We start from the raw sequence: 18720 nt of genomic DNA on the forward strand, positions 1-18720 counted from the left end.
TTTTATCTCCCATGTGGTCTCTGTCTTTGTCTGTAAACTGGTGAGATTTCCAGCCTGTTTTGGAGCTTTACAGGCAACAAGTCATCTGATGATCCCCTGGCACTGATCCTACAGCGACCGCGTAAAGTGATATACCACCTCGCTTTAGATCCACATCCCCTCCACTGGGCAGGGTTTCCCTAAGGTATCTCCGTTCTCCAACAATGGAACAAAGAGTCCATCACGCCCTAGAGAGTGAATCAGAACGCTTCTGTGTTTTCACAGAGAGGATCCGGCCTTAAACAGCTACAAAACATCTGATGTCTTGGTGTTTGTCTCCTCAGCCATCATCTGAAGAGAAAACTAAACTCAGAGACATCTCAGAAACTAAATTCAGGGCATCAGATAATTTTAATGGAGCTTCTTCAGTCCCAGAAAGATAATTTAAAATACTGATCTTTTTGACTTTTGGAGGCTCTGTAGATTCCCCTCTCAAGGTACAATGCTCATTTGTTTACTCAAGAGCAGACGGAAACTTTGCAGCTCGGTTTATTGGTTGTTTCAAGATGAAAATTGAGATTGTATTGACAGAGACTGCATTAACTGTATGTTCATAAAATAAAAGCAACACCAGCTTCTGCTTTGAATTGTAGAGCAGCAGCTTTATTGGAAACATTCTGTAGCCATTATTACAGCGTTAGCAAAGACACTGACTTTCAGCCAGACCCGTAAGCAATTCTTCAGACGTTTCCACTGTTGGTGTGATGTGAAATGTGAAAACCCTCTGACACATAGGACAGGCAACAGAAAATGTTTGTTGGTTGGCTTGTTACCTTCAGCAGCTGTTTGACTGAAATGTTATGACGTCCTGTGTCGACACAAGGGCTGAAATATGAGCAAAGTTATTGTTGACAAGGGTCGGCTCTGAATGGCTTTGCTGGGAAACAGCTTGGTCCATGTTGGTTTAACTTTACTAGCATCTAGGATTACAGTAGCTCCATGTTGGTTACTCTGTGATCCAGTCACATAGCGTCCCCTCTGCAAATCACAACATGAGTGTTTGTACCAATGATCCAGCAGCAGTTTGTATCTGTCAAAGCATTTTTTATGATCTCACAGACGTTGACTATCTGCCAGGAAAGAAAAAATGTTCATCCAACACTTTAATCAAATATTTCCACAAACAGCACCACTACAGTCTACTTTTCTTCTTTACTTTTTTTTTCATATGAATAACAGGTTAAACAAAGCAAGGCTTGTGTAGGGAATGAATCATGAAGTAATTTTCAGAGTGCTGGTGTCACTAATGGAGACATTTGGGTTGTTGTTAACATATCAGGTTTCTATCTAATGCTCAGACAGCTAAAGGAATAAATTCAGACATGATTTGAACGTTTAAATTTGCAATGTTCAGGTCAGTAAACTTCCAAACAAGTAGGGCAACATTGTGAGACTCTGAACCCTGAAGACAACAGCTGACAGATCCAACTTTAAATACCAGGTTAATGAGGTGACAGATGATGGACTTCGGGTCTGTTTGTGTGTCACTGGGTTTTGTATATTGATCTGAGGAGGCAACAGAAGGAGGAAGAGGTGTGAGGTCCTTGTACTGTCTGAGCTGGTTCTCTATTCTTACTAGACACGCACTAGAGCTAACAACACGACCAAGTGTCTTTAAATTAGAACTTTAACCAGCAGAACGTCTTTGTTTTTGGTTTGTGGTGGTTTTGTTCTGTTTCTCAGCTTCACTTTAGAAAATAAAAACAGCTGGTTATTGATTATTTCTTCTTGCGTAGAAAAAATCTCCAATAAAAAAAAAAAGTGAAAAAAAACCCCTCAGGTGTGTGTATGTGTGTGTGACTCAACCTACAGCGGCTCGGAACCAACATGATGGTGATGACATTGTGAAGCCACACTGATCTACAGCCTGTTAGTACAAAGAGGAACTGTTACCCACTGGTCTCCTGGACCATTAAATCCCAACTTTCCAAAACCTTAGTTGAAGGTGAAGCATTTTTTAAAAGCATCATGTAAGTCCACTTTGTCAATTACTGCCTCAGTGAGAACAAAAGGGAGGAAAAAGGTGCTTTTGCAGAACTATCCTGATTGTTTTAGCTCACCTTATTTACCCAGGACAGCGTTTCTTTGCATGGACACTCTTCTTCAGTCTCACACAGTCAATATCAACAGCTGCCCAGAGCAAACAGAGCTTTTTTATTGATGAGATAACTGCAGATTTACACTTTGACTTCACAAATGAGGGGGCCAACCATAAAGTCAAGGGTTCTTCTATCAAAACAAATAAATATGTAATACATACATTTAGCAAAAACATATTCTAAGGAAGTTGGTTTCTTTACATGACAATGGTAGAATATAATGATTACTGTATTATCAATGCACTAACACCAAATAAAATGATATTTATTGTCACTGACAGAGACCTGATAAAAATTGAATGTTTTCTTGTCTGCAGCTCTGAAACAATGAAAACACACATTACTTGGCAACAGAGTGTTTGTCTAATTTCAGTCCAGGAGGATTTCTCAGACAGGATGCTGAGCTCAGAGTTACTGAGCGGCATCAACTCACTCATTATCAGTGTAAACTTAAAAATAAAAATAAAAATTTAAAAAAAGCTTCTTATGTTACAATCACTGACGTCACCGTTTGTCAGGAGGAGGTTAGAAGTATTGCTCTGCCCCACAGGTTTTCCCTACAGAGTCCTTCACATGAATCAACAGATTTCTACCTAATAACATGATCACTTACATTCTTATTCTTGAAAAGGACTACAGCATTTACTTAATCACAAAGCAGATTAACGAGCAGTAAGGAACTAGAAAGCTTCCACATTTCAGCCTGCAGTGATTCACTGCTCCATTTGCTTTGTGTCAAGATGCTGTCAAGGAGCCAGAGCCTCTCATCAGACAATTTTTCCCCTTGTCATGCTGCTCTAGCTTCTCTAAAAATCAATGAATATGAGTTACAGAGCGAAAAAGGATGGTTTCTTTTGTTCTAGATGGAGGCTGAATGTCAAAAAGATCCTGTGATTCTGAGAGTAGAAAGCAACAGTGACCAGCAGCTCATGAGGATACAACACTGCGTTTCTACCAGTGATCCAAAACTTTTATTCGGATTTTATCACTTTCAATCCTCCTGTGGTGTGTCTGTATGACACCTGTGGTTTGTCCCACACCACAGTGTCCCCTACAGGCTGCGGACTTCACTACCGTCACAGTACAACAGAACATCCATCATTCTATGATTTACAGCAGTGGAGCTAAATGTAAATTTTGTCTTGAGGGAGGCGCTAGAGGAAACATCATTAACATTAGAAACCATAATGTCTCTGCACCAAAATGTATTTATCTTCAGCTCTGGGCAGTGACGGACAGCAGGGACAGTGTCTGACCTGCTGAGTTTTCAGGCCTCGGTTGGAGATTCGTCATCATCCCCATAGACCACTCCCTTCAGGTAGGCTCGTTTAAACTCCTCGAATACCATATCATCTGATTCACTGTGGGATAGGACAGCCAGAGAAACAGAGGGAGACACAAAGGGACAGAGAGAAGGACAAACAAAGAAACACAGGAACAGAGGGACAGTGGAGTCAGAGTCTGTCCAGGCTCAGATTCAACAATAATGGGAAATGTGTGTGCTGCAGTCTAATAAAATTCAAATAAATGATTTCTGTCTTCTTGGACACAGACAGGTCTCACAGTGACTTTAGGGATGCTGGTGAGCTGATCCACAGTTTTAAGGTTAGAGATTAGAGCTGTGTGTGTTACTCTACACAAACCAAGCCCATCTCCACTGAACAGAGACAATGTCAACTGTGTAAAACTGGAAACTGTATCATCAGGATTATAATGTGTCCTCTAAGCTGCCAGACTACTTCATCCTGCTATACTGTACATACAGTAACTGAATGAAACCACATTCATGTCAGTAAAATATCTATCTGATCAACAGACAGACGATAATAAAGCAGGGTCAGGGTGTACGTAAATGCTTTGTGCACACACCTCGGCAGGAGTTTAGTTCAAATTCAGCATCATCTGACCTTTAAAACATACACTGTAAAAAAGAACTATTTGAGAAAACTTCAAATTTCAAGTCGACAAACTGTAAAAGTGAGTGAGTTTCTTAAGTTTAGACTGAGTTTTTCCACTTTTTCCTTCTGTTAACTTCTTCCAAGTTAGAGTGATATATTGTTTTACATTCTATCATTAGTATAAATGAACATTTAGAGGATAGAACCTGCACAGAGGTCTGCAGCAGACACTGAGAACATAACAGGTTTTTTTTATAATCGGCTGTTGTATAACAAGATGAAACCTGGTTGAGCTGCTGGGTTTGGTTTTATAGGGACCTGTTTCTATCAGTCCTGATCCACCTGCAGAGTCTGTCCCGATCGGATCTGAAACCTGCTGCTGGCTGTTTGTGTGTGAAGAGATTAAAATGGGATGATGAGGAAGCTGCAGGAAGGTAACACCTCCATCTGTTTCCTCAGATATCACTGCAGCTGAAACCTGCAGGATCATTACATGGAGGAAGAATGTAAACTGGATGCAGTCATTTGATAAAGGCTGAGCAAAGGAACAATAAACTGAACAGACTGAAATGAACCCGGGATCACTGATCACACATCAGAACCTCACAAAACTCTGGAACAATCCCTCTTGTTTTGTTCATCTTATCCCTGAGTTTAAACCAAAGTGTTTCCTGGAGACATCAGTCTCACACATTCTGTGTCCACATTAAGAATCTGCTGAAAATTTAATACAAAAAAAAGAAAAAAAAAGAAACACAACAAAAGTTCTGCTTTCTTGTCTTTCAAGACAAGACAGTTGATTTTTTACGCTCAGACATCTGCAATATCTGCAATATCTGAATCACTTCTGAGAATTTTTTCTGGAAGGATACATGTGCTTTGCATTAATTATCAAGAAAAATTTGAAATGTTTTTGAAAGAGGTGCTCCATTCAAATGCAAATCCATATCTATTATTGGAAACTGTATTCTTCATATCTGTTGAATTGTATGTTTGTCAGGGGCCCCCAAAGCAGGTTAATCTGGCCCTGTAGAGAAAATCTGTGTTGTTTGCAAACGATTCATTCAAAAGAGCGAATCTTTTGGCTGAACAAGCCGAAATGAGTCACTCACACTGCCAGAATCAGGCCCAGCAGGTTCAAAAGTAATGGTGTAGATCAGTTAAAAAGCTTTAAAAGTCAATGAAACCAGAGTTCATCTCCAATATGCAGTGAGGAAAACCTTTAAAATATCAAGAATTATAAACAGAGCTTGGCACTTCCAGCTCCGGAAGCCGGGGATCATAAGGAATATACACCATTCGGCTGTGTTTCAGTTCAGTGAGTAGGACTATGCAGTGGGAGCACTGAAGCAAGCACTGAACAATTCGGTGAATTAATCTTTTGAACAAATCTTTTTAATGAACAGATTCTAGTGATTCAGGACACTGTAAGGGACTGCTTTGCACATTTCTACTGTAGAGATATTTTTTAATCTCAAGTGTGTTTTCTTGAAGAAAAACGTCCTTTATTTTGTTATCTCAACACAACAGGCATTCTGACCTAAAACTATTAGAAACTTATTATTTTACAAAGTCAAAATAATGTCAGATAATTTAGAAAAGAGTAGCTGTGCCACTAAAACCGTCTTCAGTGTTTGTTATGATTTTATCTTTGTTTTTTCCACAAGACAAATTACTTTTTAGTTTTTTTGAGCCTGTTGTCCTGTGACAATGATTGAATTATACCATTTCATAATGACCTAAACATTTGACCCACAGACACTTTAAATCTTCCAAAAATGATTCCAGTTTGGAGTCAATCACTATCAATGAAGTAAAAGTGACCTTACCCCTCCTTGGCTGAAGACAGACAGTTCAGACAGGAAATGAGGAAAAGTGATGGAAAGAAAGAAAAGTCATCATTGTTCAGGAAATAATTACAGGTTTTCTATGAACAGTTAGAGGAAAATTTACTGAGGAACTGTTGCCCTTTCTCTGACCTCTGGGGGCTCGGCAGTAAACAGTGACACTGCAGCTGTGTGTATGTTCTTGTGTAAGAGACATTTCAACATGTTTAGAGGTGTAAAAGATATGAGGATAGAAAGTGCAGCTGTCTGATCACCAAAGACCGACTCTGCTCTGCAGCAGAACACTGAGACTGAAGCAGGTGTGAATTCTGCTGCAGGCTTTTATCAGACACACTGTGGCCTCCTGCTCCTGTTTTTCCTGACTTCTAGGAGCTTTCAGCAGCTTTGCTGTACAGCCGATTGACTGGAACTGTTGATTAAAGCTATTTATCTGTTTACAACAATAGTGTACTGACAGCAGTATAAAGTTTGAGGCCTTTTCAATGTAGTGACTGACCTCTCTGATTCCTTGCACACAGGATAAACACACTGGCAGTCCTGAAGTGTCTTCTCTTCATATTCTCACAGTTCAGCAGTTTGCTTTAGCAACACAAGTCAAACGGTCTGACACCAGCTAGTTTACATCTGTGGTCTCAGTAAAGACCTCACATACACTGTGGTGATGGGTTAAAGGCTTGAGTTAGGTACAAACGTGTGTGTGTGTGTGTGTGTGTGTGTGTGTGTGTGTGTGTGTGTGTGTGTGTGTGTGTGTGTGTGTGTGTGTTAAGAAGCTTTTATATGTATCGCTGACAGCAGTTTGTTATCTAAACAAAGAGCTGCGTCACATCCTGAAGATTTACGTCCAGACTACTGCTGATCAATACAGATCATCTACATACACACACATATACACCTGAGGACACATGCCTGTAACCTGTGTACATTTACACTGAACAGTCTCAGTTCAGGAGAAAACCCATGATGTTCATGATGCAATCAAGACACTCCAGCGTTAGAGACTCGGCTGTTTTAAAGATTTTCGATTAAACAGCTCTGATCAAAACTCTCTGATGTCAGTGTGTCCTCGAGCACATTAAAAATTCACAGTTAATCAGCATATTCTTGCTCAGCCACAAACACACAGATGGAGGAATGAAGACACGATGGTCTGATGGACGGTGGAGATGGAAAGGTTGTCATGTTTCTGACTCCAGACAGTTGTATGATCACTCAGTCGGTAATTCTATCCACTACAACATTGTGCGCTTGACTTTCAGGCTCTTGTGTGTTATGTAGCACCAGGTCAGATCTGCCAGAGCTGTCACAGCTAAGAGACTGGATTTTGATGTGAATGTTGTTTACGAGTTTCCAACTGATAATTACGAAACTCCCACATGACCTGAACACAGCATTAATATGAGGACTGTACCTGTTTCAGGTTTAGGATGCATCAGTCTGAAAGGAACCTCCAGGGACACCTCACTGTAACACACACACACACACACACACACAATAAACCAGTGAGACATGTCCACACAGACAGGCAGGAAGGCAGGGAGGGAGGATGTATGTGAGTTATTAGATTTCTATGAAATGTACCTGGATCCGATCGTGCTGTTGTCGGTCAGAAGCAGAGAAAACACGAAAACACAGAGATGTTGATTTCAGATTCACTGACTTTGATTAAAATGTTTAAAGAGCCATGTAAATGAACAGAACTCTGCTTTTGCTGAGTGACCCCACTGTGACCCCACTGTGACCCCACTGTGACGTCACACTATTATCAGATGCAAATGTATGTTTTATGGAGCTTATGATCATTTTAAGACTTTAACATCTTGGTATCTGGAGATGACAGATGTTGATCACAAGAACATTCACGGTGAAAATTTTTTATATCTTCTAGAACGGAAATAGTAAAATTACTGACAAACACCCACAGGTTTCTGTTTGCAGCCAGGATCTCACTGAGAGTGAGACTGAAGAACAGCCAGGTGTGGGACTGTATTCTGGATTATTTTGGGGTAAATGGTGGTGAATCTGCATAAAGAAGGTCTGGAGAGACTGACAGAGCTGAATCGGATTTCTGGAGTTTGTCGGTGACCTCTGACCTCTCACTGAACTCATTAACATTAAAAATACAGCAGCTGAGGAAACTTCTGATCAGTGGGTTGTTTCATAGGAATCAGATTAACGTCACTGTGTAGCCACTGAAGGACTGCGTCACACTCACCCAGAGGCCATCATCCTCACCACCACCTTATAGGAGACCAAGATCCCCTGGACCTCCTTCAGCACCTCCTGCTTCACACTGAAACAGAGGCAGAGGCAGAGGCAGAGGCAGAGGCAGAGAAACAGAGACAGAGAGAGAGACATTTCTGTCAGACTAATGTAATTATCATCACCATGTCTTTGTCTCAGTGCATCTGTCTGTCTATCTTTGTGTCTGTCTGTGTCTCTCTGACATGCTAGATGAAGCCAGGTTGGTGTCCTCATGTTTGAGTCGTCCATCCAAAGCGAGTCCTCTCCGGTCTTTGTTGTGAGCAAGCAGAGGATACAGGGTGTATTCCTTCTTCAGACTGGTCCCAGAGGAAACTGAGTCACTGCAGATACACACACATAGACAGTGTTACTACAAATTAAGCCGTTTTACATTATCACTAACGCAATTCACTTCTATTCCAAGTCTCCCTGTACAGAGTCTGGAAATGTCAAGTTACATTTTCCAGTTTGACTTTGGAGACTGATCACGGTCTTATTTTAAATCCTGTTTGCAGATTTTTCTTCCTGAGAATAAACACAAGTTAAACGGTCCCCACGCCCACCTGTGTGTGTGTGTGTGTGTGTGTGTGTGTTTGGGAGCTGAAATAAAAGAGCTGAAGGGGAGTTTAGATAAGAGTAAAATTCTATAATTTGCTTGTATTAAATCCTACATTACATGATTTAGATTATAATTCCCTGCTTTAATTCTGATGCATATTATGATAGTCCTACTTCGAAATTTCCATTCACATTTACCCAAACACCAAAAAATGCGCTCAGTTTGTCAGCGAGTTTGCAGTTTATTGATCCCTGTAGAGATCTGTGCACAGATTTATAGCGTAGCATGTGTACAGCATCTGTCGTGTGCCAAACTAAATGACTCTCTGTATAACTCAAACAGAAAAAGAAAAAGAAAAAATGAAAGCTTCACCTGTGATAGAATAAACATAATGAGTATTCTCTAGTACGAGGAGCTCTGCGGTCTGGTTAGCGTTAACATTATGCAGCTAAAATTTCAAAATAAAAGCCCCGTGGGCAGCACAGATCAGGAAAGAAGCAAGAGTCAAACTCACTTTGTCTCCTCTTTGGCCACTGATTTAACATATTTGTCGTCGGAGTAAAGAACAACATTGGTCACCTGCTCGACTAAACACAAAAAAAGAACATGTTTATTAAAAGTCATTGGTCATTAATAATCTTACGCGTTACCAAATTCAAAGGTGCATTATTGCCATGAAAGTTTCAAAATAATGTTGCCAAAGCATCAAAATACGCTTTATCCAAGTACACAATAAAAGAAAAACAAGAACAATAAAACAACACCAAGACTGATATACATGTTTGTATTAATTATATAGTTACAGTATATTATATGCATGTGTGTTTGCGTGTGTGTCTAGGTCATTCACTGTCCCTCAGGTTGTGGCATGTTGAAATATATTGGGCAGCGAGATTTGCCCTGTCTCCTTCTCCTGGGAGTGTTTTTAATTTTGAGATGTCATTTAGCTCAGTGAAATTTGGAATTACGGAGTTGAATTGGTTAAAGTAAATGTTCCTTATTTCATTGAATGATTTAGATTTAGGAGGAAGTCCATCTCGGTCTCAACCTCAATGGTCGAACAGTGACCACATGTTCTGTCTTCTTTTGGTTGCCGTGATTTGTTGTGTCTTCCTTGTTCGATTGCCAGGTTGTGGTCACTGTGCCTATACTTGGTTAGGATCTGCCTCTGGTTTCTATCTCTGATAGTTAATAGACAGTCTGCCAGTTCATCGTCTCTGTTTCGGGACAGATAACGTTCCATACCCACGTGTATAATCTGTCATATGACACCACCGAACACAGACGTGTCAGAAACCACATGTATGACGTCACCTGACACACTGATGTCTTTGATGTTCCTGCTGGATGAGTTGTTGATCTCAACATTCACTTTGACTGGCTCACCATGGTAAAATATCTGCAGACAGGTAGAGACAGGTGAGAAAGACAGGTGAGAAAGACAGAAAGACGGACGGACATTACAGCCTGGGTTTAGCAGTTTTAGAAACTGACTGACTATTGAAGAAGAATTGACAAGGTTTTTCAGTCAGTTGTCGAAGCTGATTTTCAAACTTAAATTCCACCTGTGGATGATCTGGGTCTTAGACCACAGTGGTCTCTGATCCTGGCATCATGAATCTGCTGATCTCAGGGCCAGAGACACTGTAACTGTGAAGGATTCAGGGGAACCAGTCCAGGATAGTGGAGCTGCTTTTGGGGTCTGCAGATTTTTAACAGCAGCCATCACAGTTGGCTGCAGAGGGACTCTCGTCCTAAAACAATCTCTAAATCTAAATCAGATGGAACTCGTGCTTAGTTTAGAAGAAAACAACTGCTGGGATGAAAACTGGTATGGCTGATGAAATTATGTACTGACTGATCTCAGGACAGTTTACAGTCTGACCTCTTTAGGCAGACTCAGTTTGACGTGCAGAGGTTTCTCAGACATCAGGAACTCGAAGGTGGTGTCTGCTACTGGAACCAGTTTACTGTTCTCTGGACTGAACTGGATCTTACGGATGCTGAGACGAACTGAACTCCTGCCGAGAAAGTAACATTTACGAATGAATACAAAATTGATTCCATTATAGTTTGTGCATGTTTTGAGCTCAAGCATTTGAACCTGATTCTGGACTCACTGTTTGTCAATCTTCTCATCCTGGTTTTCACCACAGAAAGCTTTCACCTCAAACTCCACCGCACATTTCTGTCACATACACACAGACGTGAACAGGATGCATTCAGAAACATCACCACTCAGAGTCAAGACCAGGAATCTTCTCCAACAAGCATCAGTATAAACTCTAAACCTGCTTCAGAAATAGGTTCCTGGATCAATAGTCTAACAGCAAATTATAAATCACAGCAGGACTGCTGGAAGAAAAGGCACCTACAGGAACCAGAATGTTAAGTTTTAAAAAGTTATGTCAAGGTCAAAACTAGAGATAGTTAAGGTTAACAAAATGTTTGATGTGTTTACTGGAAGAGTATGAACCTGGAGAGGACATTTGTCAAATAAACACAGTCATGAACAGATTTGCTGAACTCAACCATTTCAACCTGAAAAATTCAACTGACAGTTCATAATAAGACGGCTTCATTATCTCATTATCTTCAGACCTTAAACTGTTATACTGAGATCTGTAATAACAAAATGATGACAAAGATCGTTAATCCAGCATGTTCTGGACTTTATATTCTTCCATATTTCACTGTAACAGTGAGTTTCATCAAGATACAGAGCAAAAGATAACGAGATAATTTAACCGTATCCATGAGAGAAAGGCCTTAAAAATAAACATGAGCATCATAAAACTAGAACTTTGTCTTAAAAAAAAAAAAAGTCTCAATTACGTTGTGGTCACAACTTAATGGGACTAAAACTGGAGCAGTACCCTTGGTCTCTCAAAATGGAAGTGATGAAGCATTGACTTTAAAACAGCTGATGTTTTAAACAGACAGAGTGGACTATTCAAAGACAAGTTACCTTTCCCACATCAGTTGGTCCAGGCTGCAGAGCGACAGAACACGGCAGGTTGTCCGGAAACTGAAACACAAACTCGTTTTAACACACATCTACTAAATACTCACTGATAGTGTTAGAACAGTTTCTACCCACTGAAATACAACACATCATTGCAAGACAGACCCAAGTCTTTTCAGGGCCTGTAGAAGTTTATGTCACTCTTGCCGTCTCCTCTGTACATGTCTCATAAATTGTGTCTTTCACATACAATGGTCGAAACAACCTCTGTGAAGACATTTTAAACACAAAGAGAATTTCGATGAGAGAGTCTGAGGCCATGGTACTCCACTTTTCCCTTCAGGTTAGAAATGAGCCACTGACCCTAGAGGAGGAGGGTCTTGTTAAGGAGTAACGGTAAAGGTCTCAGTATGCTCCAAAAGAAGTCAGATTGCTTAACAAAGTTTGAAACCCCCTTTCCAGCAACAGAATGGGGGAGGGGTTGTTGTTACTTACATTTTTTTTTTTTTAATCCAAAGAGGATCATGTCCATCTATTTAGCGTTTGGCTGAAGTTGCACCACCTTCAAGCGAGGCCAATCAGACATGTTCATCTGAAGAAGTTGATTTGAAACATACTGAAGCCTTAAGGGGGAGTATGAGGTCAACTGGACTGTCGAGATGAACGCTCTGAGCTGAGCTGAAGGTGAAGTTATGGAGTTCATACATATGATCAGTGGATCTGAGCTTTGGTAGGATTTCCTTGGGAGGATGTCTTAAAGACAGGTTAAGGAGAACCACAACTCCTTTATGTTGAAAGGATTCTGTTAAGGTGGTCCAGAATCTGACTCTTGCCTGCAGTCCCCCAAGAGGAGCTGAATGTCTGGGCTACCCGACAGATCTTAGGATCCTGATGGTTGAGTTCCTCACCTCGAAGAAGAAAGGGAAGGCGTTGTCTCCCAGCTTTCGCAGCAGTTTCTGCTGGATCTTGGTGTGAGTCAGTTTCTCTTTGTCCTGCAGCTCGGGGTAAACCTGCCGGGTCACCAAGAACAGGTCCCTCCTGAAGGCAACACCCATCACATCCATGTCCTGACGGCCGTACCGAAACGTGCATGACAGCATCACGTACACTGCAGACACATGAAGAGGTCGTATGAACAGGCATGACCGACACTAGTTTAGAAAGATGCAGTACCACTAATGGCCACTAACAGCTGGATCCATAAAATCTCAGACTGTGTTAAAGTCTTGTAGACTTTTCTCTTGAAACACAAGGTCAATAAAATAACCCTTTTTATTTGGTCTGGGTAATTAAAACTGAAAGACAGAACAAAGAGAAACAGAATTGACTCCTTAAACTCGATGATATTTTATTTACATTCGCTGGTCGTTTTGATGACTGCAGATTTACCTTACATCACAGGTCAAGTTTCTTCCAAATGCAGCTCAGATTTTAACTGAATTTATAGAAAAATCATCAAAATAAAAATGACTTAACTCTTGTTTCCATCCACTCCTGTTGTGTTAATTAGGGCTGCAATTACTGATTATTTTCATTACTGATTAATCTGCAAATGATTTTCTTGATAACTGTTTGGTCAGAAAAAAAATTCAGAAAAAAATGAAAAAAGTCCCTGTATAATTTCTCAAAATTGCAGGATGATGTCTTCAAATGCCTTGTTATGTACAAAACCCAAAGAGATTCAGTTTATTCTTATAGACAACAAAGAAAAGCAGAAAATATTCAGAAAATATTCACATTTGAGAAGCTGCACCCCCTCAATATCCATTCTTTTTGCTTGAAAACTTACTTTAACGATTAATTGATTACCAAAATAGTTGCTGATTCAATTTCTGTTGATTGACTAATCGCTGCAGTGTTAGTGTGAATATGAGCTGACTGGTTGATGGAGGTAAACAGCTGGTGGAGCTGATTCTCCATTCGTTGCCATTATACTACCACAGAAGAAGAGGACACAGCAAGATGAGGTCATTAAAAGAGCTCCAGTCAAAGCTCAGATGAGGGAAAACCATATGGAGAACATGATGGAAATCTGACGTTTCTGTTGCTTTCATGTGTTAAAGTGAGGAAGGTTCCGGTCTCCTCATCGCTCCACACAGATCTGATGGTTTCCTCTCTTCATGCTTCATGTACGTCAGCGTTTATTTTTATCAACCAACAGGTCAGGTTGTTTGATCACAGTAAAGAGGATCCTGAATCTATAGAAACCACTATAACCGTAAACGTAAAATCTTTAGTATGACAGTTCCTGCTGTGTTTTGAACTCACGGTAGTTTAATGATTAGAGGGACGACCTAGAAAACGTGACTTCATTTATTTAAAAAAAAACTGAGGATTTAAACTAGAAGTCACAGCTGACCCTGACATGTTTTACATTTGAAAATAACACCAGACATCGTGGGACAAAGACACTGTTACTGAGCATGGTTACAATGTGGACCACTGATAAAACTCTGTTATTTTTGGCTGAGCGGGAGGATTTTATGATTATAAAAATATAATTGAACGGTGGGAGCAACTTAAGTGTGGTGACTTTACTGAGAAATAAAGTTGTGCATTTTTAAGCATTAAATGACAGACAAGCCCGCATTGTACGTTATGTGACACAGGAAGCAAAAAGCAGAAAAGTAGGTCAGATTTCATCTGCTGAACCAAAACTGACACAACGACGACACTAACCCTGCAGATTAAAGGATCAGTTGCAAAAAACGTATTTAAAAGAATGTGATTTCTCTTGATACAGGATATGACTCCTGTTTGTCTTCTGCTTTTGTAAATAGATATTGTTTTTCAGTTCTTATAACAAAGGTGGGTTTAAGGTCTTAATCGTGTTGTTGGAGATCCTACAGGCTACAAGACAGATCAGGATGCTTTCATCCACTCACCTGAAATCACTCATGTTTGTATTTACAACAGAGAATAAAGGCAGGTCAAAGGTCAAACACACTGACCTTTCTTTCCTTTGAGCTGCACTGGGTCGATCACGATCACTCCATCTGAGAGAAGAAGAAACACAAAGAGAAACTGGAGTCAAGATCACAACACGATGCTTTTAAACATCTGTCTGCAACGGCAACCAAATATTATGTCCAAGATTTTCAATAGTGTTATTTCAGTTTTAGTTTCTGATAGACTACCATGACGTTTTAAGGGCCATTACAGCACTTTAAGTAAAGTTCCATCTCTGAGTGTAAATCACTTCATAATTAATCACTAGACAGATGCATAAGATGTAATAATAATGTAAAATCCACTTTTGTTGATTTGTATTTAGTGTTCTATGTTCACTTTAAAAAATCAAATTAATCAAATTATCAGAAACAAGTGCTGTAAAGTAGAGCTGGGGCTACTGGGACGCTGGGGTAACTCCCCACTTTGCCCAGTTGGCAGTTCAGTATTGGTGCGGGATATGTTTAGCCTAGCTTAGCACAAACACTGGAAGCAGGGGCAAACTTCGAGCTTAGGTTAGGACAATGACTTAAGGCAGGGGGAAAACTGTTAGCCTAGCTCCATCAAAAGAAAAACAAACAAACAAACAAACAAAAAAGCTCTGAGTCTCACTGAAATATTGTATATAGTTAGCTAATGAGCTAATCCCAGATCCCCCACAGCCAGAGTAAAACTGATCTCCATCTTCCAGGATTTCCAGGTTTAATTTTTTTCTGTCAGAACTCACCGACTGGATCCACAAAGTCACAGTGATCCACAAAGTCTCTCTTGGCCATGTAGACTGCCACCTGAGGAGGAGAAGGGGGGGTTGTCAGGAGGTGTGGTGCCTGGTTTAAAGGTACTTTGGTGGTAGAAATGAGGGAGGAGGTGCTGCTCCTTCACATCTCAGTTTTACTCTGCTGGTCTAAAGACTGAGCAAGAACCCTCTGCTCAAGTTTTCAAGGCCATCACTACCTAAAGACCCTTCCCAGTTCTGTGTATTGCTGTTACTACAGTCTTTAAACATGCAAGTGTAGAGTATATCCACATACATATAACATATACTGTATATACAGAAAAGATGATCATTAGAGAGTGTGAACAGTATATTGCTCAGTCCTGTGTATTCTTCTTATTGATATTTCAGTACAAAGTATATCAAGAAAAAAAATCCAGCCAGGAGAATTTGGTTGTTTGTATCACACGAGTTTTTTTCTCGGCAGTTAAACCAGCAAATGCAACACACTGTAGTTGGGTCGATACTGACAAAGACGATTCTTCACTCAGTAGTAACAGTCAGGGGCAACAAGGTATTTGTATGTTAAGTAAATGGGACACACACAAGACATTTGTCTCCAACACTGTGCAACACTAGGACTCCCAGTGTGGCCACTTTACAGCACAGTTCAAACCACCACCTTTATTTTTTTTTTAAAAACAGCCACAGGACGGTTTCTGCTGCTGCCAATATTTCTATAGAACTCACCGACTTGTCGCGGGAAACTTTCTTGAAGACGACATGTTTAGGACTCATGGTGACTTGTTATCAGGACCTGCATAACAGACACCATCATTCAGACATGTAGCATAAAATGCGGGGTTTCTAATAAAGTCAAATCAGACTCAATAGTCTGTTTTATTATCTAACCAGCTCTGGACAGTTTTAAACCTGGAGAAATAATCCTGTTCTAGTCTTTACACTTGCTTAGATATTTCCTCAAATAACTTTCCTATTTAAAATCCACTTTAAATTTAACTATTCATGTATTTCACAAAAGACCATTTGAGTTGTTTTTAAATCTCTTTCAGAACATTTACTGGTATAATGTGGATTTTAATGTACATTTCTAAACAAATGAAACCCACACGGGTATGACTAATGGAGACAAATGTATATTTCCAAAAACAGTCTGTTATAGTCAAACAAACTAAATTTAACATTCTTTTTAAACAATTTTTTTAGAGACCAGATTTCAGGGATTGTTCTTAAAGGGCAGCTTCACATTTGTTCTGTCGGTCTGTCCATAAACAATACTGACATGCCCATTCATGGAGCGAGGTCTGTGGATTTAGTCCTGTATCACTTCCATCGATTTAAGGAGAGAAATCTCTGCAGCCAGTACAAAGAGGCACGATCTTTAAATGTATGTATGAGCATGTGTGTTGTTTATAGACAGACTTGAAAAGTGAACTCATCCTTTAATATTTGTCAGACACAGAAAACAGAGACTGACCTGTAGCAGCAGTGATGATGTGTTCAGCGGTAGGTTTCAGCTTATCAGATTGACTGAGCTGCATTTATAATCTACACACACACAGCCTGGTCAGCATGCTGATCATTACTGACTAAACACACACACACAGATAATCCTGCAGCAAAACACACAAGCAGGAAGTTCTCAGACTGTGCAGCAGTTTCACTGTCAATATATTAAAAAAATCAGAAAATGTGGTTACATTCTAGAACAAGATGAGAACTGAGAGATGTTTGTCACTGATTAAAACCTTAATCACATGTTGCACTGATCTCTGAGCTACAGTATAAACAGTCGTGTTCCCAACGATACAGCAGAGACTGGAACACCATGTGTAGTAAAGGAAAAACAAACTAAACCAGGTCCTTAAGTATTCCGGTCCAGCCAGGAATGAACTGTGAAGCTCATCTTCAGTCAACAAGTCAGCTTCATGGAAAGACTAAACATTTACATTTAGTGTAATTTATCATGTGATACCGTCAAAAGCACTAACAAGCAAGCAGATAAGTGTACCTTCAGTTGAGATTTTGTGGCTTTTTTTATTTTTTATTTTTTTTATTCTTTTCCATCATTTCTACCTTGTTAATCATCTCATGACCTCAGATTTACAGTAACTTGGATTAATCTCAGGAACCAGTGGATTAACTATAAAATCCTTAAGAAAACTAACTCTTCTGTCCTGTCAATGCCCCCAACAGGCTGCAGTGTTCATCAGAGCCACATTATGGACAGACACAGTTCCTAGCTACAGCTATTCTGCTCCGGACCAAAGTGATGGACAGGCCAATAAAAAAAAAAAGGCATATGTCATATCTGTACATTTGTTTTTTTTCTCCATTAACATAATTTTCCCACTGAAATAAAACAAAACTCCAGCTGCTTTGACCATTGACCTCCTTGCTCTTAGTTGCATGTTACAAGACCAAAGAACATCGTTTCATGACTCCAGTTTTGGTTCATGCTGTCGGGTGTAAATAAAAAAATGTGAATCAAGATTAAAATATAAAAAGACAGTTTACTGTCACTTTTGTTCTTTGTGGCTGAAAGGCAGAAACAGATTTCTTACAAGGCAGACGAACAGATGCTGCTGATCCTTTACTTTCAGTACTTCAATTTACTTCTCTGTATTTTCCGATTGTGTGGAAATCTGATCAGATTTACAGCTTTAAAGTCAGGACATCACTCTGTCCAAGGTCTTCAGTTACTCTTTAAAACAGTCATATCATCGTTACTGATATTATCCTGACACGATATGATTGTTATATCACAAGTGATTGTCATTAAGAGTGTGTCTCTGCTAATCCGATAAGTTCCCATCAGTGAGACTCAGCAGTCTATCTGCTGACATCTGCAGCTTACCCACCTGAACGCACAAACAGAGGGGGGTGGGGGGCAAATTGCCTGGCTGTGCAGCACTTCAGTTCACCACCATCAGTTCACTCCACACAGAGAAGACAATGTGTCTGCTGAAAACACATCTTCAAACTGACAGCTGCAGTTATTCATGTCATCAGCTCAGGTCGGAGTTTGTGTTTCAGTGGAAGCTGTAGCTGGACAGAAATGTTACTGCTAAATTATTCTAATGTCAATTTTTAATGCTGTGAGCAGCACAAACTAATGTCAATTGTTTGACAAATAAAATTCAACTAGAAGTCAGAAAAGACAGAAAAATATTGAACTGATCAAACTCGGCTACTGATTTGATTTTTTTGAGTCTGTCTATATCTATCCCTCTCTCTGGATCTATATTTATTTTAATGTGGACATGAGATGTTAACAGCGATTCTGACGTTTCTTTCAGTTGAAGGAGGCAAATGTATTTCACAAAAAAAAAAAAAAAAGTCAGTGAAAAATAAACATTCATCAAAACCACTGAGCTAAATAAATGT

At 39.8% G+C, this 18720-nt stretch overlaps 1 protein-coding gene across 2 annotated transcripts; it reads right to left on the minus strand.

The window, feature by feature from the left end:
- Window positions 1-942: 942 nt before the first annotated feature.
- Window positions 943-18645, minus strand: LOC120791534 (S-arrestin-like). Of its 2 annotated transcripts, XM_040129968.1 has the most exons (16): window positions 16811-18645; window positions 16063-16129; window positions 15325-15385; window positions 14600-14644; window positions 12557-12756; window positions 11652-11711; window positions 10804-10871; window positions 10569-10704; window positions 9998-10082; window positions 9198-9270; window positions 8328-8465; window positions 8096-8173; window positions 7292-7344; window positions 5866-5875; window positions 2100-3499; window positions 943-1017 (listed from the first exon to the last, which is right to left on the minus strand). In XM_040129968.1, exons 2-15 carry the CDS (start codon window positions 16108-16110, stop codon window positions 3406-3408), a joined length of 1149 nt encoding a protein of 382 aa, XP_039985902.1. In that variant the 5' UTR covers window positions 16111-16129; window positions 16811-18645; the 3' UTR covers window positions 943-1017; window positions 2100-3405. The 2 variants fall into 2 exon arrangements, with proteins under 2 accessions (XP_039985902.1, XP_039985903.1); XM_040129969.1 differs by lacking the exon at window positions 5866-5875.
- Between the last annotated feature and the right edge of the window lie 75 nt (window positions 18646-18720).

Source organism: Xiphias gladius, chromosome 7, assembly GCF_016859285.1.
Source record: "Xiphias gladius isolate SHS-SW01 ecotype Sanya breed wild chromosome 7, ASM1685928v1, whole genome shotgun sequence".
Taxonomy (NCBI): domain Eukaryota; kingdom Metazoa; phylum Chordata; class Actinopteri; order Istiophoriformes; family Xiphiidae; genus Xiphias; species Xiphias gladius.

Coding starts and splice junctions, on each gene's coding strand:
- LOC120791534 (XM_040129968.1), bottom strand. CDS start 16,110: ATGAGTCCTAAACATGTCGTCTTCAAGAAAGTTTCCCGCGACAAGTCG. Junction 9,271..9,997: donor CAAAGACATCAGTGTGTCAG/GTGACGTCATAC, acceptor TTTTGTGTTTAG/TCGAGCAGGTGACCAATGTT. Junction 7,345..8,095: donor GTGAGGATGATGGCCTCTGG/GTGAGTGTGACG, acceptor TGTGTGTTACAG/TGAGGTGTCCCTGGAGGTTC.